The sequence below is a fragment of the Balaenoptera physalus genome, assembly GCF_965194825.1.
Source record: "Balaenoptera physalus genome assembly, chromosome: 12".
In the NCBI taxonomy this organism is placed as follows: Eukaryota; Metazoa; Chordata; class Mammalia; order Artiodactyla; family Balaenopteridae; genus Balaenoptera; species Balaenoptera physalus.
The window spans coordinates 56,503,262-56,517,677 of NC_138897.1; the positions used below are offsets into that span (position 1 = coordinate 56,503,262).

The window sequence follows — 14,416 nt, forward strand, 5'->3', positions numbered from 1 at the left end:
CATTTCCTCATGCCCCTTGTAACCCCTCCCCCCGATTCTCCCTGACACTTCCTTCCCCATCACCAGGAACAAACACTATTAGATTACTTTTCATTTTCTAGAACTGTGCACAACTTATGATTGTCACACATAAACACACACACTCATTAGGATATGAACTTTTCTTGGTCTGGCTTCTTTCAGTCAGAGTAATTATTCTGAGATTCACCCATGCATCAGTAGTTCATTAAAATTTATTGCAAACTAGTATTCCACTTTGTAGATGTACAGCCATTTATTTATGCCTTCACCTGCTGACAGACTTTTGGGATGTTTCTAATTTTTGCTTATTGCAAATAAAGTTGCCCCAAAAAAAAAAAAAGGAATTTCACCTTGGCTTGAATTCTTCTGGAACCACCACATACTAGCTGTGTGATTGAAGGCAAGTTACTTAGCTTTTACAGGCCTGTTAAATAAAAATAACACTATTTTCCTCATAGGATGTTGTGAGACGTAAGGAAAGCACTTAGCACAGAGCCTGGCACATAGGATGGATACCAAAATGTTGGTTTCCTTCCCTTCACTGAAAAAATGCAGGGTTGGGGCTTCCCTGGTGGCGCAGTGGTTGAGAATCTGCCTGCCAATGCAGGGGACACGGGTTCGAGCCCTGGTCTGGGAGGATCCCACATGCCGCGGAGCAACTGGGCCCGTGAGCCACAACTACTGAGCCTGCGCGTCTGGAGCCTGTGTTCCGCAACAAGAGAGGCCACGATAGTGAGAGGCCCGCGCACCGCGATGAAGAGTGGCCCCCCGCTTGCCACAACTAGGGAAAGCCCTTGCACAGAAACGAAGACCCAACACAGCCATAAATAAATAAATAAACAAATATTTAAAAAAAAAATGCAGGGTTGTACTGATGACATCAAAGTAACCCAAGTGGCTTTTCTTTTTCTCTGAAAACATACTTTCCCCCCTCCTCTCCATATTAAGCCTGCAAACCATGCACTAAAATTACCCTAATGGGATGGAAAAGAACCAGTTTTCTAGCATTAGTTTTTGCTGTATGTACTCAACCATAGCCACTAATGGTTTACAATCAGCCCTCGTTCCAAAAGCACTTATTAAACGTTCCCCAAACCCTCTTTCACTATGTCTAGCTTAGGGTTTATCTCACCTACTGATTTATTTTACTTTGAGTATATTTTTTCATTTCCATGAGTTTTACTTAGATCTTTTCATATTTACCTCTTCTTGTTTGGTTTCTGGTGTTTTAAATTTTTTTTCTAATTTCTTGTTCCTTCTACTGGATGTTATTCTTTAAAGTAATTTTCAGATTGTCCTATGATTTTCATTCTCTCTGAAGGGAACTCATCCCTTGACTGTTGCTTCTGCTGCATGTCTTTCTTATTACCTGTCTGTTACAGTGTTTGCAGGCTCCTTCCGAGAGGGAGATTTCTTCTTCTCCCTGCACTCTCTGTGCCCTGTCCAGTGATCTTGTGGGTATCATCACTCCCACCCCAGACCCCCCAGTCCAGGACCAGGTGTTACATTGACAGCTTAGGACTTGCACATTATGGTGATAGTGAGAATGTCACATTCCAGCACAGATCCTGGTTTGTGAGTCTTGTCCACATCCTGGCTGCAAGGTTGTCCTTTCTTAGGTTCTCATACAGCCATTGCCCAGCAATGGGAATTGGAAAGTTTCAAGGTTGCTTTTTCAGCCTCCATTTATAGGCAGAAGAGCCCCCGTTTTCCCCCCAGGGAGCCTGACTCTGGCCCGTGGGGCACTTTCGGCCCTAGTACTTCTTAGGATACCCTCTTGACCACCTTCTTTCCAACTGTACATAGTACATGCATGTTCTGAGCTGTGAAACAGACATCAACACACTTAAGAGAACTGGAATCATAAAGTATGTTCTCTGACCCCAAAAGAGTTAAACTAGAAATCAATAACAGAGAGTTATCTGGAAAATCCCCTATTCAGAAATTAAACAATACAGTTCTAGTCACAAGAGGAATGAGAAAATTTTTCTTTTTTCTTTGGCCACGCTGCGTGGCTTGTGGGATCTCAGTTCCCAACCAGCGATTGAACCCAGGCCACAGCAGTGAAAGCTCAGAATCCTAACCACTAGGCCACTAGGGAACTCCCTAGAAAACACAACATTTTAAAATGTGTGGAATACAGCTAAAGCAGTGCTTAGGGGAAAACTTATAGCACTAAATGCTTATATTAAGAAAGGTTTTGGATCAGTAAATAAGCTTTTATCTTAAGAAACTAGAAAATGAATGGCAAACTAAACCCAAAGCAAGCAGAAGGAAGAAAAGACATGGATAAGAACAGAAGTCAATGAAATTGAAAACTGAAAAACAGCAGAGAGAAATCAATGAAATAAAAAGATCAATAAAATTGATAAACCTCTAGCCAGAATAATCAAAAAAAGAGATAAGACACAAATGACCAACAACCAGAATGAATGAGAAAGCATCACTACAGACTTTGCAGATATTAAAAGGATAAGGAGAAATTATAAACAACTGTATTGCAATACATTTGGTAATTTAGATGAAATAGAAATATTGTTTGAAAGGCACAAACTACTAAATATCACTCAAGAAGAAATAGATAAATCCTAATTGTCCCATATCTATTTTTTAATTGATTTTATAGTTTAATTTTAAAAAAACTTTCAACAAAGAAAATCCCAGGCCCACATGGCTTCACTGGAAAATTCCATCAAACATTTAAAGAAGAATTAATAACAACTGTACTCAAATTCGTACGAGTCTTCCAAATGCAAAACGGTGAGCTAAAGATTATGAGAAAAATGAGCCCAGAAATATTCAGTACGTAAGGAATGTTCACTTAGAAGTGTTAGTTTTGTGTGTTCACTGGTACTTTTCACCAGTAAAAATCTAATCTTCATTTAGATCAGAGGAAGGAGGACAGCCCCCCTGAGCCTTAAGTGGAGTCAAGTTCTCCCCTTTCTCACGTGAGGAGTGTTCGTTCACGCAGCATTTCTCTCCACCAAGTATCTGCTCTGGGCCAGGCATCATGCTGGACCCACAGGGTACTTACCCTCAGGTCCTTGGTCTGGGTCTCCAAGTGCCTCATCTGCTCCAGGGTCCCCATGCTGGCACTCAGGCCCTGCAGCTGAGACTTGACCAGGTGGAGCTCGTCCTCCATGGTGGCCAGGTCGTTCAAGAGCGTCATCACACAGCTGTCACAATCTGTGGGGGCCACAATCAAAGGCACAAGTGCTGTGGGCTGGAGCCACAGGAATGCAAACAGAGCCCCAGGGCTGTGCCGCCCAGTTAATACGCACATAGCCCATCACAGGCAAAAATCACAATCCTGGACTTCTCCGGGAAAGATACAGATTCTGAAAAAGGGAGATCTCTAGACAGGGGGCATTTGACAAAGAAATGGTGGAATGGGGAAAAAGGGTGAGGGCGGTCAAAAGGTACAAACTTCCAGTTATACGATAAGTAAGTTCTTGGGATGTAACGTACAGCACAGAGACTATAGTTAACGACACTGTATTACATATTTGAAAGTTGCTAGAAGAGTAGATCTTAAAAACTCTTAATGCAAGACAGAAAATTTGTAACTGTGTGAGGTGATGGAAGTTAACTAAGTTCATTGTGGTGATCATTTCACAACATATACATATATCAAATCATTATGTTATATACTTTAATACAACGTTGCATGTCAATTATATCTCAATAAAACTGGGCAAAAAAAGAAATGGTGAATCTATTCAACTTGCTGCTTATTTTGTATGTGGGAAAAGAGTAATAAATAGTTTTTATTTATTGAGTGCTTGCTATTTACCAAGAATCATGATAAGGGATTTATAAGCATTTTTCCAACAGCTATATGAGGTTGGTATAGTTATTACCAACCTCAGTTTTACCATTTGACAAATGATGAAACCGAGGCTTGAAGAAGTAAGGTCATTTGCACGAGGTCATACAGATTTTAGCTGACAGAGGCTGGATGTGACCCTAAGTAGCCCTCCTTCCGCCACCTCCCGCCACTGCTTTCCCAGACTCGAAACTGCATGTCCCAGTGTAGGGCTCACGGATCTTAAGCTGAACCCCACAACTTGGAAAAGAGGGGGCCCTTTCTCTTCTCACCGTCACATTCTTCTCCAGGGCCACCGTCTTTGGGTTCTTGGTTTATGCAGTCTGAAATGAGGCGTAACCAGAGAAGACAGCGTTATTAAACTTACTCTTCATGTGCTTTTTAACTTGGCTTTCGGGAGAGCTAGTTTTGTGTTCAGTCACCCGACCACACAGCATTGCCGGCTCGTCCCTTTTCCCTCCCTCCTCGGTGCCATTGCTTGGGGAGCTGTCTCACCTCCCAGCAATCTTGCTACAGGAACTTCTCTTGTGGCCTCTCTGATTATATATTCGGTTTCTTCTCTACAAAGGGTCATGCCATTCTCACGAAATGAAAACTCTTAATCATTAGTGTCCTCATTTGGTAGCCTCCTATACAACTGCTGATGTCTCTTCTAATATCATTCAAGAACAGTCAATAAACACTGAGCACCTTTGAGCGTTCCCAGTGTGCCATGGCCCTGTGCTAGGGGCGGGAATACAAAGATAGCAAGGCAAAAGTCTCCGCTGTCCTGTAGTTTAATGGTCCTATGGGGGAGACAGGCACCATTTCACAACAGTGTGACAGATGCTGTAAGTGAGATATGCACACAAAGTTAGTGGACCGACTCCACCACCTACCGCTCACATATGCTGAATGATGAGGTTCTCAGCTATAGACAGGAAAGCCTAATGGTCATCCCTGGACATTCTTTACTCCTCCCACTTCTACTCCTTTCCCCATACCATGCATTCTTACGCTGAAGTGCCCTCTCGTTTTCCTGTGAAAAATCATCGGACTTTATTAAAGGAAAACTCTAAGCTTGAAACTTTCCTAGACATGCTACAGGGAGGCTTTCAGGTGTGTTCTCAGCAGTCACACCTTGTGTGTATACACATACGTTTTGAACCACATTTATTTTTAATTGTAAAAAAAATATATAAGTTCACTATGGAAAATTTGGGAAAATCAGCAAAATGAGATAAAACATTATCCTTGATCCTACCACTCAAAGACAATAAGTGTCTCTTCACAGTATATTTGTAGACATTTTATTATATGTAATCATAGGTTTCTCTTACTCGTCCTTTTCAAAAAATCTTTTACTCACTCTTATATGGACATATAGCTGTGTCACTTTTATTTCCTCAATTAGACCGTAAATGCCTTACAGGCAGGAAACATGGTTTTATTTCCTTCACAAACTCCTGCAAACACAATATACGGGGGACTTGGCTTATGAGGAGGATTGATTTATCAGTGCAATTTTCTCAACAAGTTTGAGTTTTGACCACCAAGGAATCTGTACGTTATTAACTGAAAGAAAGAATGAAAAAGAGGGAAAAAAGCTCACAGGAACAAACGTGTCTCACATGTGAGCATTTCCTTCCATTTCTAGAACAAATAGTTCCCATCCTCATTTTAGGTTGGTTACTTTTGTTATTAGAAAAGGCATTCATCTCACGAGTACGATGTGTCTGATGTCGAAACTTCTCCTGAACACCTCCAGTGACAGTAGAACTCACCTCCTTTTAAACCAGTCCTTCTCATCTTTAAACATTTGACACTTCTTCTTCAGAATGATTTAAAATAGATCTCCCTCTAGCTTCCACTCCTGGATGTGAGTTCTCCATACCTTAAGCCACACAGAACAAGACCCACCCTTCTCCCACACATGTGCCTTTCAGATCCGTCCTTTCCAAGTCTCCTTTCCACCATCCTGGTCTGTCAGTCCTTCCTCATGTCACAGGGCTCCAAGTCCCTTCACAGCCTCACCTTCTTTCTGAACAAACTTGTAGCTTGTCTATTGCCTTGTAAAGACACCGGCCCCTCGTGGGGACTTGCATGGGCAGCGGACCAGGGAACAATGGCAGGCCACCTGGTTTTGGACACTAGAACTCAGTGGAGATAGTACAAGGCGTCTAAGGGGCCACGTTACCCTCTTGATTCATATTGAACTCACCGCTGACTGAAACCTTAGCCACGTCTCATTTATCACAAACTTATTTTTTTTTCCATTCAACTATAGGACCGACTGCATGCTTACCCCAACATAATTTTGTCTGGTTAGAACTGGCTCCTCATTCCAGGCTGTTGAGGCCCTATTTTATTCTAAATGTGTCATAGGAGGCATTTGCTAGCTCCTCCAACTTTGTGTCACCTGATAACTGGGTGGGCAGGCCTTCTATATTTCCATTCAAGTCAACGATGTTGAACAAGACGGAGCCCAGATGAAGCCCCAAACGTGACAACAGACACCTCGTTCTAGACCGATAAGGCTCCATTTACCCTGCATTCCTTTGGGAACAGTCACTTGAATGGATCTAATCCACACATCCAGGGTTTAGTTCTTCATCTTGTCTATAAGATGAGAGATTTTATCTAAGGATTTGGCATTGCGCTATATCAATGGCATTTTCCTGATAAACCACATTAATATTCTCCGTCAAAGAAGGACGTGGAGAGTCTTTCTGTTTTTCCAACTTCCTTTTTTTCCTAATGAACCTATACTAACTCCCAGTTAATGTTTTTTCCTTGGTATGTAAAAATCCATCTCAATTCTACACCCACATCCTAGAACAGTTATTGCTTTAAGAGAAAGAGCACTCTGACTTCTTCAGATACATACACGAAGGAAGCTGATGAAATGATTACCTTATAATGTCAAAGGGAGATCTCAGCAAAAATCACCAAAATAGGGTCTGAAATTATTTTGGCTATAATTAGTGAAGTTTTAAAAACAATTTACCTTAAAAAAAAACCTACTTGAAGTAAGTTATTCACCAAACCTGTGAATACTACCTAAGCATTCCCAACTTTGTCAAAACAAGGGGACAACTTGTTAGCTGGAATTGTGTGTGTGTTTGCTGAAAATGCTTGCTTGGCTTCTTTGCCAGCTATTTTATACCAGTTTGATAAAGGTAGGTTAACAGAGGTGTGAGTCGATCTTACCTCCCGTCAGGGGGTCACAACTGCCCAAATGGCCGTTGCTGTTACAGCTGCATGGTTGGCAGCTGCCTCCAAATTTCTGGGGATTTCCAAAATATCCTGGTGCACACCTACACAAAATACAGAAAAAGAGGGGAAACACCCAAAGGGCTCATCATTTATTCCACCCAATTTCTCAACTTCTAGCTCCCTGTTTGGGATATTGTAACCCTATGAGAGGAAGGGCTGACATAGATTTGCAAGAGTGAATGTGTCTCAGTACAGAGCCATTTATGACTTGAATGAGAATGGTGAGGTGGGGGAGGCAGGCAGAGGTTGCTCCCTTCCTCCTTGACACCCCAGATGACAAGGGCTTCAATCATCCCGACAGCCAAATAGCAGATGAACAAAATGCATATAGGAGCCAGTGGTTTGACCAATACGGAAATCAGGGGTGGGTGAATTTTACGCAAGAGTTGTGTTCCTGAAGATATCACACAAATACACACTGTTTAATTTATGGCTAATTTCCTCAAAGAAAAAAATTAAAGTAAAATTCATATAATTTCAATATTTTGCATAAAGGGGGATTTTATTAATATTTCCTATTGTGTATTTCAAGTCTGCATAATTCACATTTATTTGCTCTAATTGCTACAGTGATGTACATAAGGGACTTAAACAACTGAGCATTTACAACTGCCATCTTGGCCTGAGCCTTTATTATTCTAGATGATTTAGTAATGAGAATTCAGTTCCTTATTTATAAGGTAAAAGATCATATTTCCTTGATTGTGAGTTTCTGTTTTCTTCAAAAAATAACACAGGGCTTCCCTGGTGGTGCAGTGGTTAAGAATCTGCCTGCCAATGCAGGGGACACGGGTTCGAGCCCTGGTCCGGGAAGATCCCACATGCCACAGAACAGCTAAGTCCGTGTGCCACAACTACCAAAGCCTGCATGCCTAGAGCCCGTGCTCCGCAACAAGACAAGCCACCGCAATGAGAAGCCCGCTCACCGCAACTAGAGAAAGCCCACACTCAGCAACGAAGACCCAATGCAGCCATAAATAAATAAATAAATAAATAATAAAATTTAAAAAAAAATTACACAAACACATGTTAATGTTTCTGGAACTGGGATGTAAACTAAAATATTTCTGTTCATTAGCAAAATTCCACTCCCACTCTATCCTCCCTAAATTGTCATTAAATTGATGTGTGTGTGGTGTTTTATCATCAATGGAATCGATAGAATCAAGGAAATATGGCATTTGACTTTCTCAAATTTAAACTTTTCATCAAAGAACTTTGAGGCAATTTAAATATGCTTTACCAATGGATAAACTGGTGATATAGTGCAAAGGACACAGATTTTTTGGTTTTTTTTTGTTGTTGTTGCTTTTTTAACATCTTTATTGGAGTATAATTGCTTTACAATGGTGTGTTAGTTTCTGCTGTATAACAAAGTGAATGGGAGATCCTTTTTTTTTTTTTTAATATTTATTTATTTATTTTGGCTGCACCGGGTCTTAGTTGCAGCACGCAGGGTTGCAGATTTCTTAGTTGTGGCTGGCATGTGGGATCTAGTTCCCCGACCAGGGATCGAACCCGGGCCCCCTGCACTGGGAGCGCAGAGTCTTACCAACTGGACCACCGGGGAAGTCAGGACACGGGTTTTGAATCAGGAAGATCTGGTTAGATCTCCGTCTCCACCACAGTCCATGTAATCTTGGGCTGTTATCTTAACCCCTCAAGCTTCCATTTCTTCATCTATTCCTCTTATGAAAATGTTAAGCTCCATGAGGATGTGGATTTTTGAGGGGGGGCTGTTTTGCTCACTGATGCATCCCTAGCACCTGGGATAATGCTTGGACCCATATTAGGTGTCAGATATAAGTACATGCTGAATGAATGAATGAAAAATTGTACTAACAATACCTATTTTGGTGGATGGATATAAGATAAAAGATAATATAGTAAAGAATCTAGTACAATGCCTGCACATAGTAGACTTTCAGTAAAAGGTAGCTACTGCTACTTTAAGACATGATGAAATATTCACATATATGTACGTATGTATAATTGGTGTCATTTGGAATTCTACATTTCGGAAAATGGATAGGAAGCAGAAAACACATGTATTCCCTAATTATCAAGAAGGTAACTAAGCTGAGGTGGCTTATCCAAGTCTACTAAGCAGGTTGTCCTAATAATAGGGCTTTATTTGAAGTGACTGGCCCCATATTCTGCCTAACAAACCATGCTACGCAAAAGATCTCGGTTTAAAATACTTTTTCTTTAGATGTCTCACCTATATCTAAACTTTCTATGTAAAAGATACATAGTTACAAAATACCTAATTTAAAGTTACATAAATATTCAGGAAGTTTGATTCTGCTTCTTCCTTAATCTTGCAAAGCATTAGTTACCGATTATGAGCAATAACTGGTTCTTTTATTCTCATTTTATGGTAGTGCTAAACACAATGGACTAAACTAAAATTTCCTGATTTCATAGATGACATTGGTACAGCAAATAAAGAGCAGACAGCACGTCTGTCATCTGTGGCACTGAGTGGCCAAGGGAGAAATGTGTCCCAGAGCACGGGGTGAGGAGGGAAGCCTTTCCTATTCCCTCCCCACCTTTGCCCAGTTAGCTCCTGCATATATGCTTACTTTTCACCTTACTCTGTGCTTGTATTTATCATTGCATAGTTAACCACTCGTGCCAGATGACGCCTGGCAGCCTGGCACAGAGTGGATGCTCAATAAGTGTTAAGAAATGACAAAATTTGACATTAAAATGGCATTAAGCTGTGGAAAAGTTTTAGAAAAAAAAACAATAGCTTGCTTTCCTGAGACATCAAACTTAACAAACCTAAGCTGAGAAAACTGTTAATTAAGAATTTCCCTTTTCAAATCAGCTGCCTGTCAAATGGATGTCTCCACCAGCCTGGTGCTGTTTTCCACTTCACTCTTTGTGCAGAACCATAAAGAGGATTAAATTAGGAAGCCTCTCCCAGGTGGGAGTCGCATAGCTTTTAGATCACGGAGCCTGGAAGACCCTCCCAAGCCCACTCCCCACCCCAGCTGTCCTTCCTGTCTCAGTGTAGCTGCCCCTTCCGTCCCTCACCCGTCAGGGCTGGTTGATGCCCCTCCTGCTGCAGCTTGATTTAGCCCGGTTATGTTCTCTCTCTATTCTAACAGCTTATTTGTACCTCTGTCCACCACTAGACTGGAAACCCCTTGAGGGCAGAGTCTGTGCTCTGGTTGCTGATGTGTTTCTAATGCTTAGCCCAGGGCCAGGCATATACTAGGATCTCCATCCATTTTTCATTGAAGGAAAGAATGAATAATAGATGTGAGGCAAGTGTGGGCAATGTTCCTCCAAGTGTGGGCAGAAATGAAAAACAGAAGAACTTTGAATTGCTCCTTTTTACCATAGGATAGTGTCCAGACCCTCAGCTGATGCCCATAACAAGGCACTGCCTCCTTCCACCCGTGGCAGGTACACGCTAGGCCCTTGGACTTTCTTGCATTACTTCCCTGACATGAGCTGCCTTCCCCCTCCACCTCCCAGCTCCACTGGGTTCTATTCATCCCTTTGACCTACCTAAGTCCCACCTTGTCCATAAAATGTTTCAGATAACCCCAGTCTAGAGTAGCCCTCCCTTACTATGAAATCCAGTTGAATTAATTTTCTGTTTCTGGTTTTTTTTTTTAAGTAAAATTCTTCTAACGTTATCCAGAAAAATAATATGCCAGAATGGTCCAGGAAAAAATTTAAACAAGGGTTACGAGGGGAGCCTTGCTTAACCAAATAGTCAAAGTCATTTTATAGTTTCAGAAATGATACAGAAGTGATAATGGCACAAGAACCAAATAAAATGTACAAAACAAATCCAAGTTCGTATAGAAATTTCGTACACATTTACAGGACTTCCCTGGTGGCGCAGTGGTTAAGAATCCGCCTGCCAATGCAGGGGACAGGGGTTCGAGCCCTGATCCGGGAAGATCCCATATGCCGTGCAGCAAATAAGCCCGTGTGCCACAACTACTGAGCCTGCGCTCTAGAGCCCATGAGCCACAACTGCTGAGCCACCTAGAGCCCATGCTCTGCAACAAGAGAAGCCACCGCAATGCGAAGCCCGCGCACCGCAGCGAAGAGTAGCCCGCGCTCACCATAACTAGAAACAGCCTGCGCGCGGCAACAAAGATCCAACACAGCCAAAAAAATAAATAAAAACTAAAATATAAGATAAAATCTGAAATCAAACCCCTAATTAAAAAAAAGAAATTCTGTACACATTTAGCTTTAGTGAATTCAACTAAAGGTACTTAGCCAAAGAGGGATGAGAGGATGAGAGCATGAGTGTAAGGGAAGAACAGCTGGAGTGACTGCCCCCATCGCTCGGTGAGCACACGTCCTGCAGTGAGCGTGACATGAGAGATGTGAACCTGCTATTCCCCCAGCTGGTCTAGTTTCCCTGTGCCTCTCCTAGAGTGACTGTTTCACCCTACAGAGTGTGGTTCTGGGTGTAACCAAATGACATGTGCATTTCATGCAACATGGCCCCTGTATTACTGAGACATGGGACACTGGGATACTCAAGGTTATTCCAGCTCCTGTCAATTTTTGCCTGACATGTAGACCCTAAATCTATCTGCCCTGTGAGATGCAATACCACAAAAAAGTTGAGGTTCCAAATTTTCACCAACATCAAGATTTGAATGTAAGAAATAAAACCAGAAAAGTACTAAAACAAAATATGCATAAACATTTAAATAACCTCTCTATGCATGACACTAATGGCTGAAACCCTAAAGAATAAAAGAGTAGGTACAAATATAATAAAACTTAACTATTGCAGATCTAGAATTGACAAAACAAAACCAAAAAATACACAAATGAAAAACAAAACTGAGAAGTATATTTGCAATATATAGTATGAAGCATTAGTTTCCTCTAAAAGATTTGTACAAATCAACAAAAAATTAAAGAACATTCCACTAGAAAAAAATGGGTAAAAGACCTGGAAATCAATTCAAAAAAAAAGATTTATAAATGGTCAATAAGCACATGAAAAAATCCAATCTAATTATTACCAAAAAATGTAAAATAAAATGACATACAATGCTTCCCTATCAAGCTGGCAATATTTTAAAAAAGTGAACAGTCTTAGTATCCACTGGAAGCAGGCAGTTGCTCTTTTGCTGCTAGTAGTATGGTAAACAGATAACAATCTTTCTGGAGGGCAATTTTGCAAAATGTATCAAAAGCCTGAAAAATGTCCCTAGGCTTTGGCCCAAGGGATAGCTTCTATAATTACATCTTGAGGATTTATGTACACAAATATTTAGCTAAAAGGATTCACTTTTAGTGCTGCTTTGAATGGAAAACAGTAAAACTATTTCAAAGGCCAGTAGTGGGGGATTATGGAACTTCAGTGGAACTTCCTGGTCCTGACATGATGTTATCAGTGAACACTTATTGATATGGAAATATACTACTAACATACTATTAGATGAGAAAACAAAACAGAAAGCAAAATAGGAATCTACCTTTTTCTTTTAAGAAACAGTCCATGCATGTAGAACTGATCTGTAAGAACATACAACAAGTACTGTAGGTGGGCAGGCATGAGCATAGGGCAGTTGCAGGGGTATGGTACATATTCGTTCTTTGCTCACCTGTATTACATCATTTCTATAATTATGTATTGATCTTATATTAAAGTTATTTTAAATTTTAAAATGTTATCCATATGATTCATTTGTTATACTGTTACTTTTCCAGATATATGTGTGCTCTCTTCCCCTCTAGATGACAAGTACCTTCTACAGCCTTCACTATACTTGGCAGTGCCCTGGGCATAGTAGCTAATCATGAAATACTGTTCAGGAAAAACTAAAGCTTGGCTCTGTGGCCCTTTATGATCAAGTATGTACTTTCCATTTTGTAACATGTATTCTTTTGTTTCACAAACACCTATTATATGAATAGTACCACACTAGGCACTAGGGGTTCAGAAATGAGTGAGACACAGGCTGTCCTGCAAGTGTTCATAATGTCGTGTGGGCATTAAGAGGGGTGTGTGTGCAGGAATATCTAGGGCTGCTGATATGTGTGCGTGTGTAGGAGTATGCAGAGTTGTACGTTTGTGTACAGGCAAGTAGGTATGTGTATACATGGGGATAGGAGTATGTAGGGATGAGTTTATATGGTGGTACGAGTATATAGATACACGTTGGGGGGGGTATGTAGGGGTGTGCCTGGGAGTAGGGGTATGTAGGGGTATATATAGGTATATAGACGGGTGTTTGCTGGAGCGTATAGGACTATGACATATTGGACCTTGTTCTCAAATGGCTGAAACAGGTACAAAACAAGAAAGAGAAGGAAGTTAATGATTTACTAAGTGAGCACGCTTGTATTTTTCCCAGGAGACTTTTTTCCAGCCTCAATGAAACCAGCAGCCCCAGCTCTAGCTCTGAGCCTCAACCCAGCAGAGCCCCACTTACAGCCAGGGTGCCTGCAGCAGCCTGCCGGAAGAGCCCACCCCTACCTGCAAGACGGGGGAGGAGAGAAGGGGGTGGGGGAGGAGCGGCACCCACCTTTCGCATTGTGTTCCTGTGTATCCAGGTTTGCAGGAGCACTTCACCTTTCCCCCAGTCACAACACAGCCGGTGGCAAAACTTGAAGAAAGACAGAGAAAAGCCCCAGTAAAAACATAAGCTGATAGACTTTACGCTCATTATTTTTTGCCACAAAGAACCTGACTTGCCTTAAGTGAAACTGGAAACCAAGTGTCTGGCTACCTTTTGTGTGAAGAAAATTTTGCCCATCAAGACTTGCAGAGATAATGATGAATATGCCTTCAGCTGACATCAGGCAAATTTGGCTGAATAAGGACTGAAGGCATTTACTTTGTTTCAGTTTTTGGCTTGGAGAAATACATTCCTTCCCTTAAGACAGAGTAAAGTAACACACTTTGGAAGAGATGATTAGGACAGCATTTTTCCAGAATTAACAAGGAAGGAATAAAACAAGTCTAGGCAGAAAAAAAAGAACAGAGAGTTCTGATTCTTTAAAGAAAAAATTTTTTCTCCTTGTTTATTCTAGTTCTTTTATATTGGGCACAATCCCTTCTGGGAAGAAACAGTGGTAGGTGGGCCAGGCCCTCAGAGCCTCAGAGGCGACTAAAGCACAGAGCATGCTCAATGCCCAGGTATTTCTGTGGGCACAGCTGTTGGGGATTTCCACACTTTTCCAATCAGGCTGTTGGAATTTCAATTCCCTTTCAGTTCTTCACTGGTGTATTTTGAGAAGCTTCATTAAAAAAAAAAATTAAACGAAGAGACCATGAAAAAGTCTTGTTCCTTATGGAATGTCTGTGACTACTGA

General features: G+C 41.2%; 1 protein-coding gene across 3 annotated transcripts in view; it reads right to left on the reverse strand.

Annotated features, from left to right (window-relative positions):
- The window catches only part of LAMA3 (laminin subunit alpha 3), a 243,722-nt gene that overhangs the window by 51,920 nt on the left and 177,386 nt on the right, over positions 1-14,416 (reverse strand). For all 3 annotated transcript variants that reach the window (XM_082418551.1, XM_082418549.1, XM_082418550.1), the window contains 4 exons: positions 13,627-13,707; positions 7,037-7,143; positions 4,120-4,170; positions 3,056-3,207 (listed from right to left, as the gene is read on the reverse strand). In XM_082418551.1, coding sequence (XP_082274677.1) covers positions 3,056-3,207; positions 4,120-4,170; positions 7,037-7,143; positions 13,627-13,707 — 391 coding nt within the window. The remainder of the gene's footprint in view (positions 1-3,055; positions 3,208-4,119; positions 4,171-7,036; positions 7,144-13,626; positions 13,708-14,416) is intronic.